This window comes from Ascaphus truei, chromosome 2, assembly GCF_040206685.1.
Source record: "Ascaphus truei isolate aAscTru1 chromosome 2, aAscTru1.hap1, whole genome shotgun sequence".
In the NCBI taxonomy this organism is placed as follows: domain Eukaryota; kingdom Metazoa; phylum Chordata; class Amphibia; order Anura; family Ascaphidae; genus Ascaphus; species Ascaphus truei.
The window spans coordinates 132,996,262-133,015,921 of record NC_134484.1 but is presented as its reverse complement, the minus strand read 5'-3'; the positions used below and the strand labels follow the sequence as shown (position 1 = coordinate 133,015,921).

The window sequence follows — 19,660 nt, the reverse complement described above, 5'->3', positions numbered from 1 at the left end:
CTCTGCAGGCAGGGTGTGAGCTATATAAATTGTAATAATAATAATATCCATAGGATCTTTCTGTACTTGACACGGGTGCCTGCCACTCCCCCACAGCCTGCTAAATTATTTTGCTGCAGGCTACAACATTCTCTCCCCATTTGTTGGGAGTTGACGGAGGAATGAATCATTCACAGAAGTGTATGGAGCTTAGCGGGCGCTGAGCTACAGCATGTTGCTCTGGCCTTTGATGCAGACTGGTTGGACTTGTTCCTGGTTGACTGAGAAACCGGTTTGACTGCCTTCTGTGCCAACAAATTCTGGTATCATTCCATGTTACACAGAATGTAGAAACCTGTCCAGCAAGTTGAATGAAAGGCATATTAGGATATCCATTGCACATTGCATATATCTAAGGTGTCGTTTAGCTCGCATGCACACTGGCGGCAGCTTCCCCACTATGGTCCAGCGTGTAGTCCTCCCCCGGTCCCTTATTTGAAGGCTGCAGGGAAAAGACAACAGCAAATGCTCAGCATCCCAGAGCAGGAACACAGATATATCTCAAATTCAAGCAAAACGGTAAGTCTCTAACTTGTATTCCCCTGGTGGGATTTTGTTACTGCCACTTTTAGAAGATGCCTTTGCTATGGAATTTTAATTGACCCTTTACTATAAAGCACAATTATTTAGGGGTATCGCTCAGTAGTGGTCTATGGATATTTAGGCATGAGTACATTGGAAATATATAATGCATAGTGTACATACAGCAGATGGTATCAAGGTTTTACCTTCCATCACTTCTGTATAATAACGAGTTACGCTTAGCAATACATTACTTCAATGCAACATTGTTGCCAATTTGCTATTATTGTCTGTACGTCCCTGCACTATTATTTTTGCCCAATATATTTAGTGATGGGTGATGTATATGAGTTTTACATAACATAACCATGTCTCCATAAATTGGGGAGTGTATCATTTCAATCTAAATGTGGCACTTCTGACTGAAATTCAATTCTTGTGGAAAGAAAGGTGAATGAACTTGTGTATGACTGAGGTTGAAGACAAATGTCTGCATAATAATGGGTACATTGTCAGGTAATTGATTAACTCTGGGACTTCAGCCTTATGCTACTTGCTGAACTGAATAAAAAGGAATGAAGGCAGGTTTTATCATGCCCGGGTGTCCCGGAACATTCTTTAGCTCAGGACAATTGGAATCAGCATATCAAATTTTTCTAAATATAAATAAATAACTTCTCACTCTTTGGCCCTTTTCACCCACCATACTCCACAACATAATGCTGAATTAACAACTACATTGGGACAATTCTTACATTGACAGGGGCTGGGGGATCTAGTCTATGGAGGCCAAACACATAGGAAAATAGCAAATACTAAGGGCACACAAAATGAGCAATTAGCAAAAGTCATTGTTCTTTCAACACAATCTTCTTGAATTAGTTGAGTATTCAACTTAAAGCAATCCCTCTAAAACATTTTTAGACCCTTTCAAAATATACCGTGTTTTAATTTATTTTGCATTAAAACACAAAGGGACCGATTTACTAATATTTTCGGGAGAAATTGTGCATCAAAATGTTAGCGCGTAAAAGTCATTCATAAAACGTGTATCGTACGTATGACCGCTTCCTACAAATGATGCAAAGCTCATTGTTTGAAATGAATTGTGATGCATTGCGTGATGTGGAATACCTAACTGATACCATTTAAATTGCAACAGAAATTAGTATTTTTTTATTTGTACATAGCGTTGGTAAATATCAATTATTAGTGCAGTCATTTTTATAATAGACATGCTGTGAAAATAATATTTGTTGTAATCCTATGTAATGAAACATCGGTGCTGCATCAAATACATTTTTGGGTGGTACATTGCAACTTCATTCTGCACAATCTATTAACAGACTTCTAAGCATATGCCAAGTCGAACTAGGGGGACGCTTTTCACGCAGTTTGTACTTTTATTTGGCACAGAAACATTCTTTTTAGTACATCACATTAACATCTGTACGCTTTGCACAGTCCATTTCCATGCGCCAAAAAAACTGAAAACACTCATTTTGTATGCTGATGGCGCAGATTGTGAAATGTAAGGTTAGTCTATAGACGCACCCAAGCACAATTTAAAATGAGATTTCTGTGAGCCAATAGTGTGCTAAAAAGGCCCCAATGTATTAATTAAGCAATAAAATTATTATTTGCTATGGATTTGAAGAGCCATTTTTTTTGTGCCATCACCAGATACCTCAAAATACCCCAAAATACAAGATACCTCTAACATCCAAACAAAAGATGAGGATCCCTGCTAAGAATAAAAATACGTTTTTAGAATATATATGTTTTTAAATATAGTTAAGTCTTGTTGCTTCAAATGCTGGAACAACGCCGTGATGGAAGAAACATCTTTCCAGAAAACAGTAGTCGGGTATTAGGCTTACACAGCAATCAAACACCTCGGTGGATTATTTAATGTGAAAACCGCAAATTTAATGTCATTTTCCAGGTGTTTTCCCAGAAAAAGCTTTTCAGTATTTCAGCTTTTACTAAAATGTGTTTAATGATCCGCAGGAAATAGGCCTCCACACGTGGTATCGCGCTTTATTCACACATATTGGTATTGGTAGCACTGACATTCAGATGCGGTGTGTCACAGTTTATGATGACTGAAATATAGATTTTTCCCTAACAAAGCTACGTTCTGTAAAGTGATATTTTATTGCACCTACCCAAGCATAGCATATTTATAGCAACGCTATATGAAAAGGCAACTTCGAACGGCGTGTGGAAAAGCGAAAGAGAGTATTTTTGAGGGTAGTGACTGCAAAGTGCAATATGCTGTAGAGAAAGTAGATGGAGCAAAAGAGTATTTCTGTAGCTTACTTTGGGAAAGCAAAACATGACATTAAGAACCACAGTGCTAAGTGGCATATTGTCTTTTAAACGAGTAAAGGGCAAACGCTTTTTGATACTTTTTTTTTAAATGTTCACCTGCATAATCTTTTATTGTGGCCTAGAAAACTTAGTCCTCCAATCAATATTCAGTAAAGTCAAAAAATCTTCCCAGTGCTGGAGAGGACTTTTGTCCCATTCATTAGAATAGAGCTGAAAGCATCCCTATCACTGGGAAGATGCCTTCACAGCATTGGATAGCAGACTCTGAGCCCAACTCCTGCCGCTGCCACAGCTACTTTGTGTAATCTTGGGATTATCAATGTACCCAGCCGTACCAGAACAACAATAACTTTGTTCTTTTTTTTTCCCCCCTTTGAAAGCTGCGATGTTCAAAACGTGCAGCAAAAATGTGCTGAGGATTCCCTGCATGTTCTCTGAAGGTGTGGTCCCATTTAGTCAGTCCAACCCCCTCCCCCCCCCCCCCCCTTTTGTTGTTTAATTTGGGTTTACTTTCTCCTTTCCAATCAAATGATTCAGGACTGTGTAGATGTGGCCCATAGGGCAGTTTAAAGCAGCCAATAAATCAATACATTGGAAAGACAATCTGCAGGGGAGATAAGGGGGTAAGGATAGGAACAAGAATGTCAGGGGAAGAGAATGGTATTGTTAGGTTTAGCACTGTTTAGTAAATCTGGGCAAAACGTAAAAGGCTTCGAAAAAACAATTAGTAGCATCATTTATTCTAACCGCGTCAACTGCATCTTCACTTGGTGGACTCAAACCAGGTTACGCAGGTTACGACAAGCAGTAAGGTTGCATCACCAACCAAAAAATGTATTTTAACTCGATTACATTACCATCCATTACTGGAACCTGCAATCCCATGCAAACTGATGTTGACATTGGTGTGGATACCCCCACTAGCAGTCATGGGGTGACAAATAAATAGGTGGGAATTTATGTACAGTTGGGATAAATCAGTTTATTAGCAAAGAACTAATTCATCTCCATTGTTTCTGACACTATTTGGACAGCAAACAAGTCACATGCCAGGTGTGGCAAAAACAAAATCTCCTAATTTGGTAATAATCCCAGTCTCCACAATCTCAATCATCAAGACAGGCAATCTTCTTGAACGGTTTAATAGACCTGTGAGCGCTTCCACTATATCGCTGTTTTATGAATCATACATATGCATTGTGTAATGATAAAGGGAGGCAGCTGAAATGTCTAAAAATGGTTATAACAAAAGACCAGTAGCAGCATGTAGACCAGTATAACAGTAGCAGCATGATAGGCTTGTGTAAATGTCTAAGCCAGTCCACAAGGGCCACCAACAGCTCAGGTTCAGAATATCCCTGCTTCAGCACAGGTGGCTCAGTCGAAGACAGTAATGAATGTGTACTGTAAATGTCTCCATTAGTATGATAGCCCAGATTCGTTTGGTCAAGGACCTGTAGAAGGTTGAGTAGGCTTTGTCCAGTGGGCTTCACTGAAAATGTGAAAGTAACGTAAGCTTTCTAGAGGGATCTATGTTATTAACTGGATTGCCAAATATGGAACTAATGCAATGTCCATTCCTAGATTAATGGTGAAAAAAAAATCAATACGTGCTTTCCAAAACTGATGAACTATAGGGCAGGCCCAACATATACTGTATGAAACACTGTTCCCGATTGGCCACGTGACCACCAACACCGTTAATAGATTCGATTTTACGCAGTCTAGAAGGAGTAAGGAGGTGCTCACAATTTTTAACTCCTTAGACAATAGAACAGAAAGGGTTGCCCTTTCTCCCATTATAGACTTGATTCAATACATAGGAGATTATGCATTAAACTATGAGAGGAGCAATGCAAATTCGCCCAAAAAGGGAAGACTGTTAATAGCGATAAATGTTGGGCGTTCTGTCCTTGTTCCATAAGAATTATCTAAGCAACTATATTGCTACTAAAAGAAGTAACTTGCATGCACGTTTTGTGATATTTGTGGGTTGTTTGACGCAATATCTATTCTGCTAGTGGCAGGACATATCTATAGACATTCTTATTGGTGATTTAGCAATTTCGCTATTCAGAAGAATGTAAAAGAGATTTGCAAGAATTAAGCTGTCAAATTCTCTCCCGCACATTGATAAATAACTTGTGAACACTTCATTTGGTTAGATCTGCTCATTTGAGTGCTAAATTTGCTTATCAGAATGAATTTCAAAGACCAGACTAAATAGTTTACAAAAACAACTCTTTTAGCACAGTTTGGAGTTGCCAGTGCTACTTAACGACTATGGCAGAATGACTTTTCAGGCAATATTACCATATATCCTTTGAAAAGTCCATTCTCTCTCACTTTAAATAATAGGCCTAGGTATTAAACTAGGAACTGACCATGTTGCAATGCTGTGTATTTGTCAGGCATATTTTGTGGCCTGTTGTTTTACAATGAAAGTATGTTTAGAACACATTCCTGCACATGTCACAGTGCACAGAGAGTGTATATAGGTGTGGCAGGATATATTACATGATGGACACCATAGCAAGAATGCAGAAAGATTTTTTTTTATTATTATTATTTTGTATTGGAAACATTTTACACACATCAATCACAGGCAACATTTTCTACAGTTTTTTCACAGCGCATTATACATTTTAAGGAATCACAGTCCCGTCTCATAACATGCCACATTATAGGTTTCCAATATTGTTTCATTCCTCTTGTTACATTTCTGTATGTGACCCTCATGTAATATCTTATAGGTTTCTTGTATAAAGACGTTCCCTTTTGTGTGTTGTCAGCATCATTCTTGCTTAATTTTCCCTTTTTTAAATTTGTTTTGACCAATATCTAATTTCAATTAACATTTGAATGAAGTAACTTCCCCTCCCCCTAACTACAACACCAATGTTTTTGTATTATATATATATATATTGCTTGTTGCTTGTTGCTTGTCGTGCTTGTTATGACCTATAACAACTAAGGAGCTGCTATTCGGCTGAATATCTCCTTGTCCAACCCCAGTAAGTGTAAATATTTCTGTAATGTTATTTGCTTGATGTATTGTCTGTTCTGCTCATAGGAAATAAACTCATTCAGTTTACTATATCCTAGTCTTGTTCAATCTGGCCCCGTTATTGTATATGTGCTGTTCTCTCGTGACAAGCATATATTAAATGGTTTTTTAAAAGCTTGTCACGATGACACAAACTTTTATCAACACATTTATATTTCTGGGTACTTGATTGAACAGAACAAGTTGCAAAATAAATTGTGATTTATTTCCTTAATAGACAAACACACGACATCTGCAGAATACACTTAAAACAACACTCACTGGGATAAGGGAATGAAAGAAATTGTCCTTTGAACAAAATAAATTGTCCTCTGCTTGCAAGCACCAGAAATGCAGCCTTGGTTTTAAAAGTCCTGTGGTTATGTGGATATTAACCCATTCACTCCTGGACTGGTTGCTGCTGTACTGGAACAAAGTCTTGCATCTTTACATCATGGATTAAAATTCAAGAATCACCCTGGGAAAAATTGGGAAGCCACATTTATAGACTGCCCAAAGCTATCTTTAACATGTGGATCCAATCCCCTTGTGGGAAAAAAACGAATATATATATATATATACAGTATATATATATATAAAAACAAACAGAAAACAGGCGCACTCATAGCGTAGTAAAGTTAACAAAATGTATGTGGAGTTGAATGTATAAAAAGACACACTCAAAAACATAACGGGAATACAAGCAGTTATGAGTAATACTCAATCGCCAGCCAGAATGCAGGAACCAGGCCACTCCGGTAAGATCGTCCGATATGGGGAGAATTCAGCAGCTTCCACAGAGTACTCCGTGTACCGGAGGAGGTAAGGAGTGCCGCCCACTCCAGGCCCCTCGTCACTGCAGTGAGTCTCCAATCAAAATCCCGCGAGAACTCGATGACGTCACAGGGTTCACCGGATAGATAGTAGCAGCCCCCGCAGGGATAGCAAAATAATGGCTGTGATAGGTATAAATCACCAAATGTGAAGAGTCCCGTAAATGAAATAGCAAGTATGTATTAAAACTGGACAATATTACGTCCACAAAACACTCCCTACGCGTTTCATCTCGAAAGACTTTGTCAGGGGATAACAACATAGATGTGAAGTATATACTTATAGTTAGTTCAACCAATCAGAACACAGAAGGACTATGTGGAGCTACATTTGGATTTGTATTGCATTTTATTCAGGACAATATTTTTTCAATTTGTTTATTATTTAATATACATATATTTTTTATCATATTGTTTTTTATTATATTTTATGTATCAGTCCTACACAACATAGATTTTCATCACTGTTTGCCTTTTCATACGTTTAGTAGGTTCGGGTGGCGCCATATCTCTTTTCTTTTTTGTGTTTGTGTGTGTGTATATATATATATATATATATACATATATATATATATATAATACATTCTGTGTTTGTTTTATGTGAGAAGCTGCCTTGGTAGACACCTGTCGTGTCCGCAAACACTTTGAATGCAGAAAGCTTTAAAAAGATTTGATATGCATATTTCAGGTATTTGAATATACCAGATCCAGGACGAACGCAGATGAATTCTTCTAGCTATGCTGACAAAAATTTGAACAAATAAATAACAGCAACAAAATCAACTCTGATGATAAATCACTCATCATTGGAATTATCTTTCTTTTGCAAAATATTTGACTTCTTTTTGTAATGTGTAAAAAAAGAAACATCTGGAGTTCATCGTTATCTCTTATGTAGATAAGGGTAGAAATTCTTTCTTTTGATTTATTTTGTCATACCAGCTACAATATATGTTAAAAGTGAACATTTTAATTACTTTTGCCATGCACGGTATTGGAAGGATCAAAGTGGTGGAAAAATATGGCGTATGGAATATGATACCTAGCCAAGCACTATGATAACAATTGCAGTAGATACTGTATCACAAAGGTCCCTTCTTCAGACATGCACAATTACTAACACAAGTTACTGTTTGTCTGAGTAATGCAAATATGTTTAAGGAAGTGGTTAAGGTTACTCATAATTATGGGAAGAGATTGAGGTACTGTAGTGCTTCAATATAAAACGCGTAGTAAACATGAAATAAAAAATAACCAAGACACGCTTACCGATCACGTTTATTCTCTAAACTTTACTACTATCAAGTAGATAAGAAATATTTGATTCCAGCGAACAACACCTTTATTGTAATGATCAGTTAAATCTTAACAATGACAAAGTTGTTTTTAGATAAGTATTTTACCACATCGTTTAAGGTGTCACTTTAAGGGCTATAGGGGATAAGAGCCAGAAATGAAAGTGGAAAAAAACCCTCTTAAATCTGCTTACTTGCAAGAATGCCAGAGTATCCTTTTTTTCCCACACTTTTACTGTCTAGGTGTGTGCATTTACTCATATTCAAATCAACATGCTGTTCCAGTTTGTCCAGTAATGCTCAGAGAATGTATAAAGAAGAAAAGAAAACATGAATTACTGCAGGGATTTTCTGACAATTTCACATGACAGTAATAGGAACCGTGTATTTTCTCCGCTGTTTATTTATCGCTTTGTTTTCTAATAATTACCTTGGGGTTCAGAAAAAAAAGAAGAGGTTTGGTTTACGGAAAGCACCATGGTATTATAAATTCAGATATGGGTGGAATGCTATATTATAGCAGATCCATCACGTATTTGACACTTACATTTATACTGTATAGGCAAAGAGGAGCTGGAACAGTAATATATTTAACCAGAAAACCAACAATATAGGCTTTGCAATTGCAGCAATATTTAGATTCCTGGGAGCTTCAGCAGTTATTGAGTTCCAGTGTGGAATTCAAACTATTATCATCCACTGGTGTCCACGTGGGAGATGAAATAAACATGAACCGTGGAGGCCTGACTCCCCAAACCAACATGCCCAATCATAGTTAACAACAAAGAAATATACAATTAAACTGAGGTGGTGGCAGTGGTGGATTTCCCATTAGGCCCGGGGCTAGGGCGGCAAAATTTGGGGGCAGCAAAAATGTCCGCCCCCATATTCATTTGCTGCACTCTCAGGTCAATCGGGCCTAGTGGGAAGGCAATTAGCAGTGGCGGCCGCCCTCCTCCTTTCGAATCGTAGCGTCAAATGACGCCGCAAACTTCACCAACTTGACGTCGTAAAAGGTGTCCCGTTGCTATGGCAATGCGGCGTCAAATTACGTCATGACGCCGCGTTACCATGGCAACGCGAAGCCATGCAACGGCATGTTGGTGACGTCCACGGCACCAATTGACACTGCAATACGGAAAGGAGAAAGAGGGCGTCAGGAAGGAGGCAGCCGCCACAGCTGTGTGCCTAGAGGCGGCAGATTTGAAAATCCGCTGCTGCGTGGTGGTGAACAGTATGCCACAGAAATGTTATTGAGAAATGAAAATACCAATCAAACAACCAAACTGTTGAACAGTAATATTAGTCGACCACCCTACAGCATTTGACACCGTGGACCACCCTCTTCTTCACATTCTCCATACTCTTGGTATCCGTAACAGAGCTCTATCCTGGATCTCCTCTTACCTCTCCCATTGTACTTTCAGTGTCTATTTTGCTAACACCTCCTCTTCCTCTGTCTATCTCTCTGTGGGGGTACCCCCAGGGCTCTGTCCTGGGACCTTTTCTCTTTTCACACACTCTCTAGGAGACCTTATCACATCTCTAGGGTTCAAATATTACCTCTATGTTGATGACGCACACATTTACCTTTCAACCCCTTACATCTGTTGATTGCACATGTTGCGCCCGAAAAGTTTGCCGCCTATCGGCCTAGTGGGAAATCCGACACTGGTTACAGATACACACTGACACACAGTGACTCAGAGCAGTTGACGGATGGGGTGGGACAGCTGGAAGGCCCCCCTGCCTCCCACGCGCCTAACAAAACGCTGGCTCCTAAAAATTCTGTCTGGCTCCTAAGTATTTAACATTTCCAGCCAAGTAAGACATAGTAATTGCTGTCTCTCTTGGGAGGCAGCATGGGGGGCCAAATATTTTACCTTAAGAAATGCCCTGGAAAATAAATTCCAACTCTCCCCCCTGCCCCCTGAGAACTCTCTAAAAACATCCAGGACAACTCTAGCTATAACTAACCTAGAATGTGGACAAATCATTACCATTTGACGGGTGAAGCTAACCCCTTTGATCTATTCATCACCTCCAAACAGACAATATAAAAAATGAAATAGGGAACAAAGGAATACATATATTACAATGGTAAGCAGTCCCTGAAGGTGATGACGCCCTATTTGGCTAATTGCCAAGGCTACCAGATGTCATTCTCCCTTCACCTACAGTAAATGATAATTAATAATCCCCAAAGAACAGTGCTCTATTGGCCGATAACTGGAGGAGTTGAAGGCCAGAGGAAAAAGCCATTCAGTTGTATTCAAAATCAACATCTAATTGTTTTCTGCAAGCCAACTTAAAGAGTTGTTATCTCATCTATATTTCATCATCTAAAGGATTATCTATTTGAAAAAAATTTGCATTTAGCATTTTTTTTTATATTGATAAACATTTTTGCAGCAATGTCTTTTTCTATTTAAAATTAGTACCCGTATTATATTTAGTATAGGTTTTTTCTTTTCGCAGGCATTCCCTTGTTTAGTTTCCAAAAAGATTGAAAGTTAGTGTAGTTAGAGTCAGACATTTTGTGACTTGGAAGTAGTTGAATGTGAGATTGGAGGAGACTTCTATATCCAGCAACGGAACGGGGAAGATGGCTGCTGCGGCTAGAGGAGTCTTGAGCAGTGTCATTCTATGTACAGGAGCAGGACACCGAGCCACATAATTAGCATTTGAAATTTGGCAAGGTCAAAATCTTTTCCAGGCATTACTGCAAGTATTATCACAGCTTTACTAAAACAAGAAAAATACCTGCATCGTTACGTACAATCACTCAAACCAATAAATCCAAAAGTGTAATATATATATATATATATATATATATATACACACACACACACACACACACACTCATTTGCATGTCTTAGACCCTGGAAAAGAAAAAAGACAATGTCGGCGCCAAAAGTGATAGTAAGAATAATTCAAACCATATGATGAAAAGTCCAAATCAAAGTCCTTTGGTGATTGATGGTGGATGAGCAAAGTACGGATTCTCTCCAAGACGTATCGTGATATGTGAAAAATAAAAAGAGATAATTATAGTGCAGTATGTCAGTCAATGTGGACATAAAAACATATAACACTAACAACATAAAACATACAAGACAGACTAACAACAGCAACAAGCCAGACTGAAAATAATAAAAAAGCTATTTATTAACAACTAATGCAGGATTCTGGAGGATGGCTGTCACACACCAATCCGGGGGGGGGGGGGTAAAATCGTTGCCCTACTCACAGAATAAAAGATATTATTAGGCAGCAGGACTGGAAACACTCTCTGTGAATCCAAGATGGCGACCGGAGCTCTCTCTCTGGCGTCCCCACGTGTGGCAGATGCTGTGTAGAGCTTCAAAGATGCAGGAACAAAGATGCTTCTGAGCGGACGTGACGTCACGCTCTACCCTCCTTCCGATCTCCTATTCTCCTGCTCTGCGCGTATAGATCTTCCCCCTCACCTCCGGCCGGGCAATGCGCTTCCCAACTCCAGATACAATCAAATTGCTTCTAAAAACGATATCCTCCCAAATGCGTTTCGTGCGCATGCGCGCACTTCTTCAAGGGATGTCGCTACCCCTGAATCAGGATAGTTTATATACACGCAGTCCACAATTCCAATTGGTTGATGGTGCAATTGGCAGTGAGTTAACTGCATGACTGCCAGAATGGAGGTAGCATACAAGAAAGCCTGCCTAGACATACATACAATAAGTGAATAAAACAAAACAATACAACATTAAAACATTAAAAAGACTAAAATGTATAAATAATGGATGGAGCTCACAGGGAAGGAATAGATTATAAAAAAGCCTTCAATTCAAAATCTATATTTAACCCCCTCGGTGAGTGTCTTCAATTCATAAATCCAGTATGCTTCCCGCATACTGGCATGATTGGCATGACTCGGCCTTTTGGCTAAGATCAAGGCGAGATGAGTGCTCCTCTCGACCTGCACAGCTATGACCAAATGCAGTACTATCCTACATGGAGCTCCAGTAGGAAAGTTCTGTGGCAAGCATTTGGCCTTCTAGCTCGTTGAGAGGTGGTGTCCAGGCCCCGGACCACAGAACCCCTGAGCCTTCGGGCTAAGGGGGGATGGCATTCGAACAACCAGCCCTTCGGGGCTGGGGTGCACCCGCACAACCCTCGAAAGAGGGGATATGATGTGAACTCCCTTGCGGGCCTCGGGCCAGAGGGAGGAAGAGACGGATGTCCTGAATCCTAACGGAGGAAGGCATCAATGTCCCTGGAGACCTAGGCTTTCGGGCTGAAACCTCCAGGGAAACTGGGCACTGAGGGCGGGTCTGACTTCGGTTGGACAGTCCAAGGGCAAGCTCCCTATCCACTGAAGTGGACTGGGATCCGATGAGCGAGAGGGTGTACCCTCTCGTGAGGAAAAAAAAAAAAAAAAAACTGACTTTGCATCTCCCAAGTCCTTGCTTAAAAGCTGTGTTTAAAGCAGCATGCATTGACTAAGGGTTGCTCATGTAATGTGAACATGAGATAAAAGGTGGCACTGTGTGCTCATTTGCATGTCATTTCCCAGAATCCCTTGCTGCAGTGGAAGTGCTGTTTGCTGGGTGATAATGGTGAAAGACAGGGTTGCAGACCTGTCTAAGACATGCAAATGAATATACAGGAATATTTATAGTTGCTTTATGCTTTACTGTGGAGGGTTTTAGTCACTTTTTTTTACCGTGTGTGTGTGTGTGTGTGTGTATATATATAATTTGCCTATTTGTTCTCCACATCCCAAGTTAACAAGCTGCAATCATTGGAAATTTCCATATAGTAACTGGTATTTTTATTTGCTGTATACGATACTAAAGTTACACACCCAGCCTGCAGCTATCACACACAGGAAGATGTGTGGTTTATTTTGTTTGTTTTTTAAACAATTCCCTTTTCAGGTGGTACGCACCTTTTTAGACTTTAGTAACATAAAACAATGATTTGTTCAGTTGCACAGTGTCTGGGTTACTAGAGTTCAGAGGAAGGGAAGTAAAAGGCAGCAGACTTCCTGTATGTTTTGTATTTCCCGCCTGAGACACAGCGGGAGGACCTGTTGAACAGTAATAACACAGCACAGGCAGCCGTGAGAGGATCTGCTGCACAGAACAGGCTGCAGGAGGAGAGAGTTGAACCATTGCTCCCCGGATGTGAGAGGATGATGCGCCCCCCCAAGCTCACGTTGTTCACATGCTCTGTGCGGGAGAGGAGCTGCGCCCTGATCGCAGCCGCTGCACTGCTGTCGTAGCACCGAGCTGCTTATGGTAATACTCCTCCTCGCACCCTTCCCCCTTCTCACTAGTGGAGAGTGTGGCTGGGTCAGTGAGGGGTAAAGTGTGCATGCTGCTGCTGCTGCTGCTGCTGTGGGGAGAATGTAAGTGCCAGGGGGGTGGGATGGCAACATTGTACTGGTATTTTCAGTGGACGTTATAACCATTATTGATTAGAAGGGATTGCAACGCGTTGCATGCCTTTCTGTCACTATTTACTATGCTATAACGGGGCTCAGTTTATGGGAGGGATCCCATATAGTGGCCTATGGGGAAGGCTGCTGTGTGTAGAGGAATTTTATAGTAGCCTGCAAGGACAACTACCATGTATATGGAGAGCCCAGAGCAGTTTATGCAGATGCTGTGTGTCGTGGGATCTGTGAGCGATCCCATAGCAGCCTGTAGGGGCAGTTGCTGGGTACAAAGGGGTAATAACATTGTATTTTGTAATGACACGTGATTTGAGCCTGTAGAAGTGACTGATGTATCTAAAAGTGATTTGAAGGATATGTTTGAGTTCTAGTCCCCATCAAGAACATGTCCAAAGAAAATAACTTGCATTTCTTGGTTCATGAAACGTTACCAGCAAGCAAATATTACCCCCATAAACGATCATATTTTCCAGCTAGTGTCAGAGTCGATGCTAATATGGTGAAGTACACCAGAACCATGAATTGTTTTATGGGAGTTGGGGTCATGTACATATGTCATTATTATAATGACATATGTATGCACTGACTATTGTTTATCTATGATCTTCCAGTAGACACACTAATAAGGTACCAATGCAGCTCAAATGATGTGGGAGAAGGAAATATGTCAAATTAATTAACTTCAGTTAGGATACAGATATGATAAACATGTTAAGCCAATTGTCTCCATACCATAGTGCAAAAATAAAATACATTTTTTTGTTTCATTTGCTGCAGCAGATGCATGAAACTTGCTGTTTGAGTTTCTTAAATATGTTGATCTGTTGAGCACAGAGATTAACGAAAGCGTAGCCACTCTGCAGCACTGTTTCCAGATGCAAATGGATGCATCCCACCCTTCTGATGCAAAGCATCATTGCACCATTGGCTTAACATGGTTATGCAATTAATGTTCTATGGCTAGGCCCGCTGTGGCTGTGGCTGCAACGGCGTGCGCTGCGCACACAAGGTATGGCCTTCTATGGGGCCGGCCCCAGTAGTTGCCTGCGCGCCCCGGCACAATGCGCGACCACATTTTAGCAAAGACGAGGATTTTGTCTTTGCTTGTGGAGACGGAGCGCTGGCCACGTCACAGCGGCGGTCCAGCCAATGAGGACGAACCAGCCGCATGACCCCGCAGCATCATTTGACGCCACGTTGCCATGGCGACGCATCTCCAGAAGCCGGCTGAACCAAGGTAAGTGAGGTTAAGGCTAAGGCCCCGCTCCCAGAGTCAGCGCACCTGCGCTGCTGACAGGCGGTGCGCTGAGATACACAGACCGCGATCTGCGGTCTGTAGGGAGCGGGAGGTGGGCGGAAGGTGGGCGGGAGGTGGGCGGGAGGTGGGCGGTTTGACAGGGAGGGGGGGCGTGGCTTGAGCGGAGGGACCCGCTACTCTTCCCCCCCCTCCCTCCACGGACTCGGGCTGGAGCTGGAAGGTAAGTTTAAACACACACACGCAGGCACTCATTCATACACACACACGCGCACACACACACAGGCAGGCACTCACGCACTCATACACACACACGCGCGCACACACAGGCAGGCACTCATATACACACACACACACACACAGACAGAGGCAGGCACTCACGCACTCGGGCACACACATACACACACAGATAGGCATGCACGCACTCAGACACACACACAGAGAAAGGCACTCACCTGCTGTCCCTCCACACTCCTCCCCGCTCCCCGAAGCCTCTCCTCCTCCCGAAGCCTCTCCTCCTCCCGAAGCCTCCCCTCCCCATTGGCTCACAGCCACACACGTCACGCGTCAAAGCTAGAAAACACCATTCTCTGGTGTCTCCAGCGGCTGACGCGCGACAGCGTGTAGTGCTCTGTGCAGCCAGTGGGGACCGGGACCGGCTCGCGAGGATTCCCCTGCTGGTGGGGAACTCGCGACCCGCCGCCCGCGCCAACGAGCGCAGCGGGACCGAGGCCTTACAGAGGCCTTCGCCGCTTCCCTGGCATTTGATTTAAGTGCCTTCGGGAAGTGCGCAGGGCCTCTGTAAACCCCGCGCCCCCCCCCCCCCCCCCGCAGATAATCTTGCGCCCCACAGTTAGAGCACCCCTGCTCTACGGGGCAGGGGCTGTGTCAAAAAAATTTCTCTGTAAAGCGCTATGTAAAACTAGTGGCGCTATACAAGAACATGTTGTTGTTGTTGTTGTTGTTGTTATATGGTATAGTTTGTCATTTAATACTGAACCCAAGGATCCAAAATTCTTATTTTTAAAACTTTTGTAACAAATTTGGAGTATGTGAGGGAGTCCCATAACAGTTACCTAAAGTATATTTCAATTTCCTTGTACTTGTTATCTTATTATGCCTTTGGTGGATTTAGCTAAACCAGTATTTTGATCTGATTAAAGAGGCTCCTCATTGTGAAAGAAACCCCCCCCCCCCCTTATTTATTCAGTTACACCTACTGAAGAAGTCGCTGCTTCCTAACAAGTAAATATGCACACGCATACATGTCTGCCGATGTACGATATGTTTTATTTGAACCCTTGGTCTCTGGCCACATCCAGAAGCTGTAACCCACGCCAAATCCATTTTACATGAAAGAAAAGAATCACAATTCCTCCCTCTACTTGATCACCTGTCTCACTTGTTATGGCTCAGTATGCATTTCCCAGGTTAAACACAGATAGAGATGATTGACAGTAATTGAGAAATAAATTATAATTGTTGTTTAAAATGCCTGGGAATTTTGTAGCTGGCTGCAGATATTTTTGTGTTCGTGTATTTAATGTGCTGTCAATCTGCCGTTTCAGGCCTCGGCCTCTTTCAGTAAGGAGCACATAGCTATGTGATTTGAAAACCATAAACAAACCTGCAAAGTGATCAAAGGTCAATACGTCCTTCAAGATGAACATCTCTGGAGGTAGTTGTGGGAGCCCGAGCTCTACTGAAAGTCTCGCCACTGGTGACTTATTCAAGGAGCTGTGGTCTAAACTGAAGGAATGCCACGATAAAGAATTACAAGGTACAGTCATTTTTTAAGTAAAGCAGATTTCTGTGCTAGATGACACTTCACACCTCCCTGCTGTGCAGAAGAAAAACAAAAAAAAACCTCATCAGTTTCACTGAATGTGATCACTTATCACGGAAGAATTCCAAACTAAAGGTGTGCCTGTGTCAATTTTTTTTTAAATGACACCTGGGACTTAAAGGCAGCTATGGTACCTTAGTCCAGGGGCACGCAAACTTTTTGTGCTGCGCCCCCCTGTCTTCCCTGCTGTGTCGCCCGTGCCCCCAATCCCTACCTTAGAGTTGCGTCAAATGACGCTGCGGGGTCATGTCACTTGGCGTGTGTGACTTCACATGACCCCACTGCGTCATTTGACAGTGTTGCCATGGCAACATGTCACATAGCGGCTGAATCTGGGTAAGTAAAGTGTTGCAAAGGCCTCATGCGATTCCCCCGTCATTTAATTTAAATGCCCTGGGGAAGAGCACGGGGCCTCTGCAACGGCCTGCGCCCCCCCCCCCCCTCAGCAAAATCTCCCGCTCCCCAGTTTGCGTACCCATGCCTTAGTCCATAAAAGGGACAGTATGTTTTTATTTACATTTATAAATCTATATTAATAGATCTATGCATCTATAATCAACTTTTAACACAGTTCCTTCTTATCTTTGTTTTCTTTATCTTGATTCACGTGCATTATAAAGATTTCCAATTTTTTTCCGTTGAATTTCTTTTTTTTTTTTGTATTTTTATTTTCTCATGGATGCTAAAACATCGGCCTTAACCTTGAGCACCAATGTTAAAGATAATATATTAACCAAAAATGAGAGCAACACTGAAGGTAGATAGAAAAAGTACAACAATAGCAGACTTGTGAGAAAATTAGACTGAACCATCGAGTGGTTCAAGTTTTTTTTTTTTTTTTTTTTTTTTTGCTCCCAGTTAAACGATTGCAACTTCAAAACTTGATCTCTTGCAATTGCAGTTTTGTGCATGACAGTTTTGGGGCTTTATAGCAGCAAAGGGCTTTGTACGCAATAATTCCGGGATATGTATTTCAACAGCATGTTACAAATAGGGAATGGGTGTGGTGGTTTGAAAATTTTGCTTGAAGGCCCACTTTCTTGTTTGCCTATGACGTTGTCATTTGGTGCCTCTCTGTATAAAATGAGATCGTCTGACAGTGTACAAAAATGAACCACTTGAGATCTTTCTCTGAGGCTTGTACATGGTAGGAAAGGATTCCAGTTGAAGATAGACTTGAGATACACTCAGGCATATAAAAGGTTAAACTGCGGTTAGCATCTTCTAGGGGTCTAAATTGTAAAGGACCCTTTTTTTCTCCCCCCCCCCCCTTAAAGGTTCAATTCCATCTAATATCAGCAAAGCACATCATATGTAATCGTAATCAATGAAACTGATCATTGTTTGATTGCTACAGCAGCCATTTAGAAAGTCATATCCACTTCCTCTTTTTTGAAACGCTCTCACACACTTTTTAAACATATCTATATCAACAAAGTATCACAAACGGATCTATTTGCTCTGTTCCAAACAGCACACTGTCTATTGCACTGAAAGCTGTAACAATAATGTGTTGCACTTAGTAATATATTCCTAGATTTTGTAAAGGCTTTGATACTGTTGATCATGTTACCTTGCTAAAGAAACTCCAGTGCTCTGGAATAGGGAAGCATGCTTTAAACTGGTTTCAGTCCTACCTATCGGGTAGATCCCAACATGTGTCCATCTCAGGCTCTAACTCTAACCCCCTGGATATCACCTGTGGCGTCCCGCAAGGCTCTGTTCTGGGGCCCCTACTCTTCTCAGTGTTCATCAATGATCGTCCTACAGTTTGTAAGGGAGCTTCAATACACATGTATGCAGATGACACAATCCTATATGCACACAGCCATAGCCTCTCCAACATTGGACATGTATTTCAATCTGACTCTTTGAGACTTGAAAATTGGATTTTCCAAAACCAAGCTGTTTTTAAATACTGACACGACTGTAACAATGGCATTTGGGACTAAGGCTAAATTTCCAAAGCTTCCAATGAAGGAGCTTCGGATCAGAAGCAACGTTAATACCATCCTTGCCCCTGTCACTAGTTTCACATATCTGGCATATGGTTTGACTCCCATTTAACATTTGGGTTGCACATTGATAACCTGACATCCAAAACCTACGCCAAACTAGGTGTACTTTAAAGGAACAAATCCTCCCTAAGTCTGCTGGTCAGAAAGTGTATCACACAGCAGATGCTAATGCCAATTATAAACTATGGAGACATGGTATATAGCACAGCACCACAAACTCACCTTAGCAAATTTGATACCCTCTACAATTCAATATGCCGCTTTGTCCTCCAATGCAACTACAACACACATCACTGCGAAATGCTCAAAGAACTAGATTGGTCATCACTTGAGACTAGGCGCAAAGTTCACCTTTCCTGTCTTGCCTTCAAATATTTTCTTGGCAAACTACCCATCTATCTGAACAAGCTCCTCGCTCCTCACCCCTCCCACATGCAGCACTTATCTGAGATCTGACTCCAAAAGACTGTCCATGGTCCCAAGGTCCAGCAAAGTATCCGGCCGCTCCCCCTTCACTTACCATATACCCCACAACTGGAACAGTCTACCGGAGACTCTCACAGCCGCCACCAGTCTGAGTTCTTGCAAAACTAAAGCGGTCTCACATTTTAACCTGGTCTGTAACTGTTACATACTATATGTTATAGGCGTATCTTTAACTGTGCATGCAATGTCTTGTATATAATGTATACCCTGTTCACTTAATGTAACTATTTATTTGTCGTCATAAATTTGTCATCATAACTCTACGCCCAGGACATACTTGAAAACGAGCGGTAACTCTCACTGTATTACTTCCTGGTAAAACATTTTTTATAAATAATAGAATGCATTTCAGACTGCAGCACAAAGTTAGAAGGCGGACATTTTGTTAGGCACACAATCAGGATTTTTACAGATTTATAACAGAGCACCAAACAATTGCAGCTTAGGTAAGCATGTAAAATTATACATTGTCACATGATTTACATATAAAAATGGGGGTGGGGAGGGGGGGGAAGGGGTAGTATTTTTGCTTTAATAATTAAA

General features: G+C 41.5%; 1 protein-coding gene across 8 annotated transcripts in view; it reads left to right on the top strand.

The window, feature by feature from the left end:
* The first annotated feature begins 374 nt into the window (after positions 1-374).
* Positions 375-19,660, top strand: part of RBBP8 (RB binding protein 8, endonuclease) — a 70,759-nt gene continuing 51,473 nt past the window's right edge. For 2 of the 8 annotated variants that reach the window (XM_075585164.1, XM_075585170.1), the window contains exons 1-2: positions 375-558; positions 16,336-16,547. In XM_075585164.1, the coding sequence (XP_075441279.1) occupies positions 16,430-16,547 (118 nt within the window). In that variant the 5' untranslated portion in view covers positions 375-558; positions 16,336-16,429. The other 6 variants (XM_075585167.1, XM_075585139.1, XM_075585187.1 and 3 more) reach the window with 4 other exon arrangements.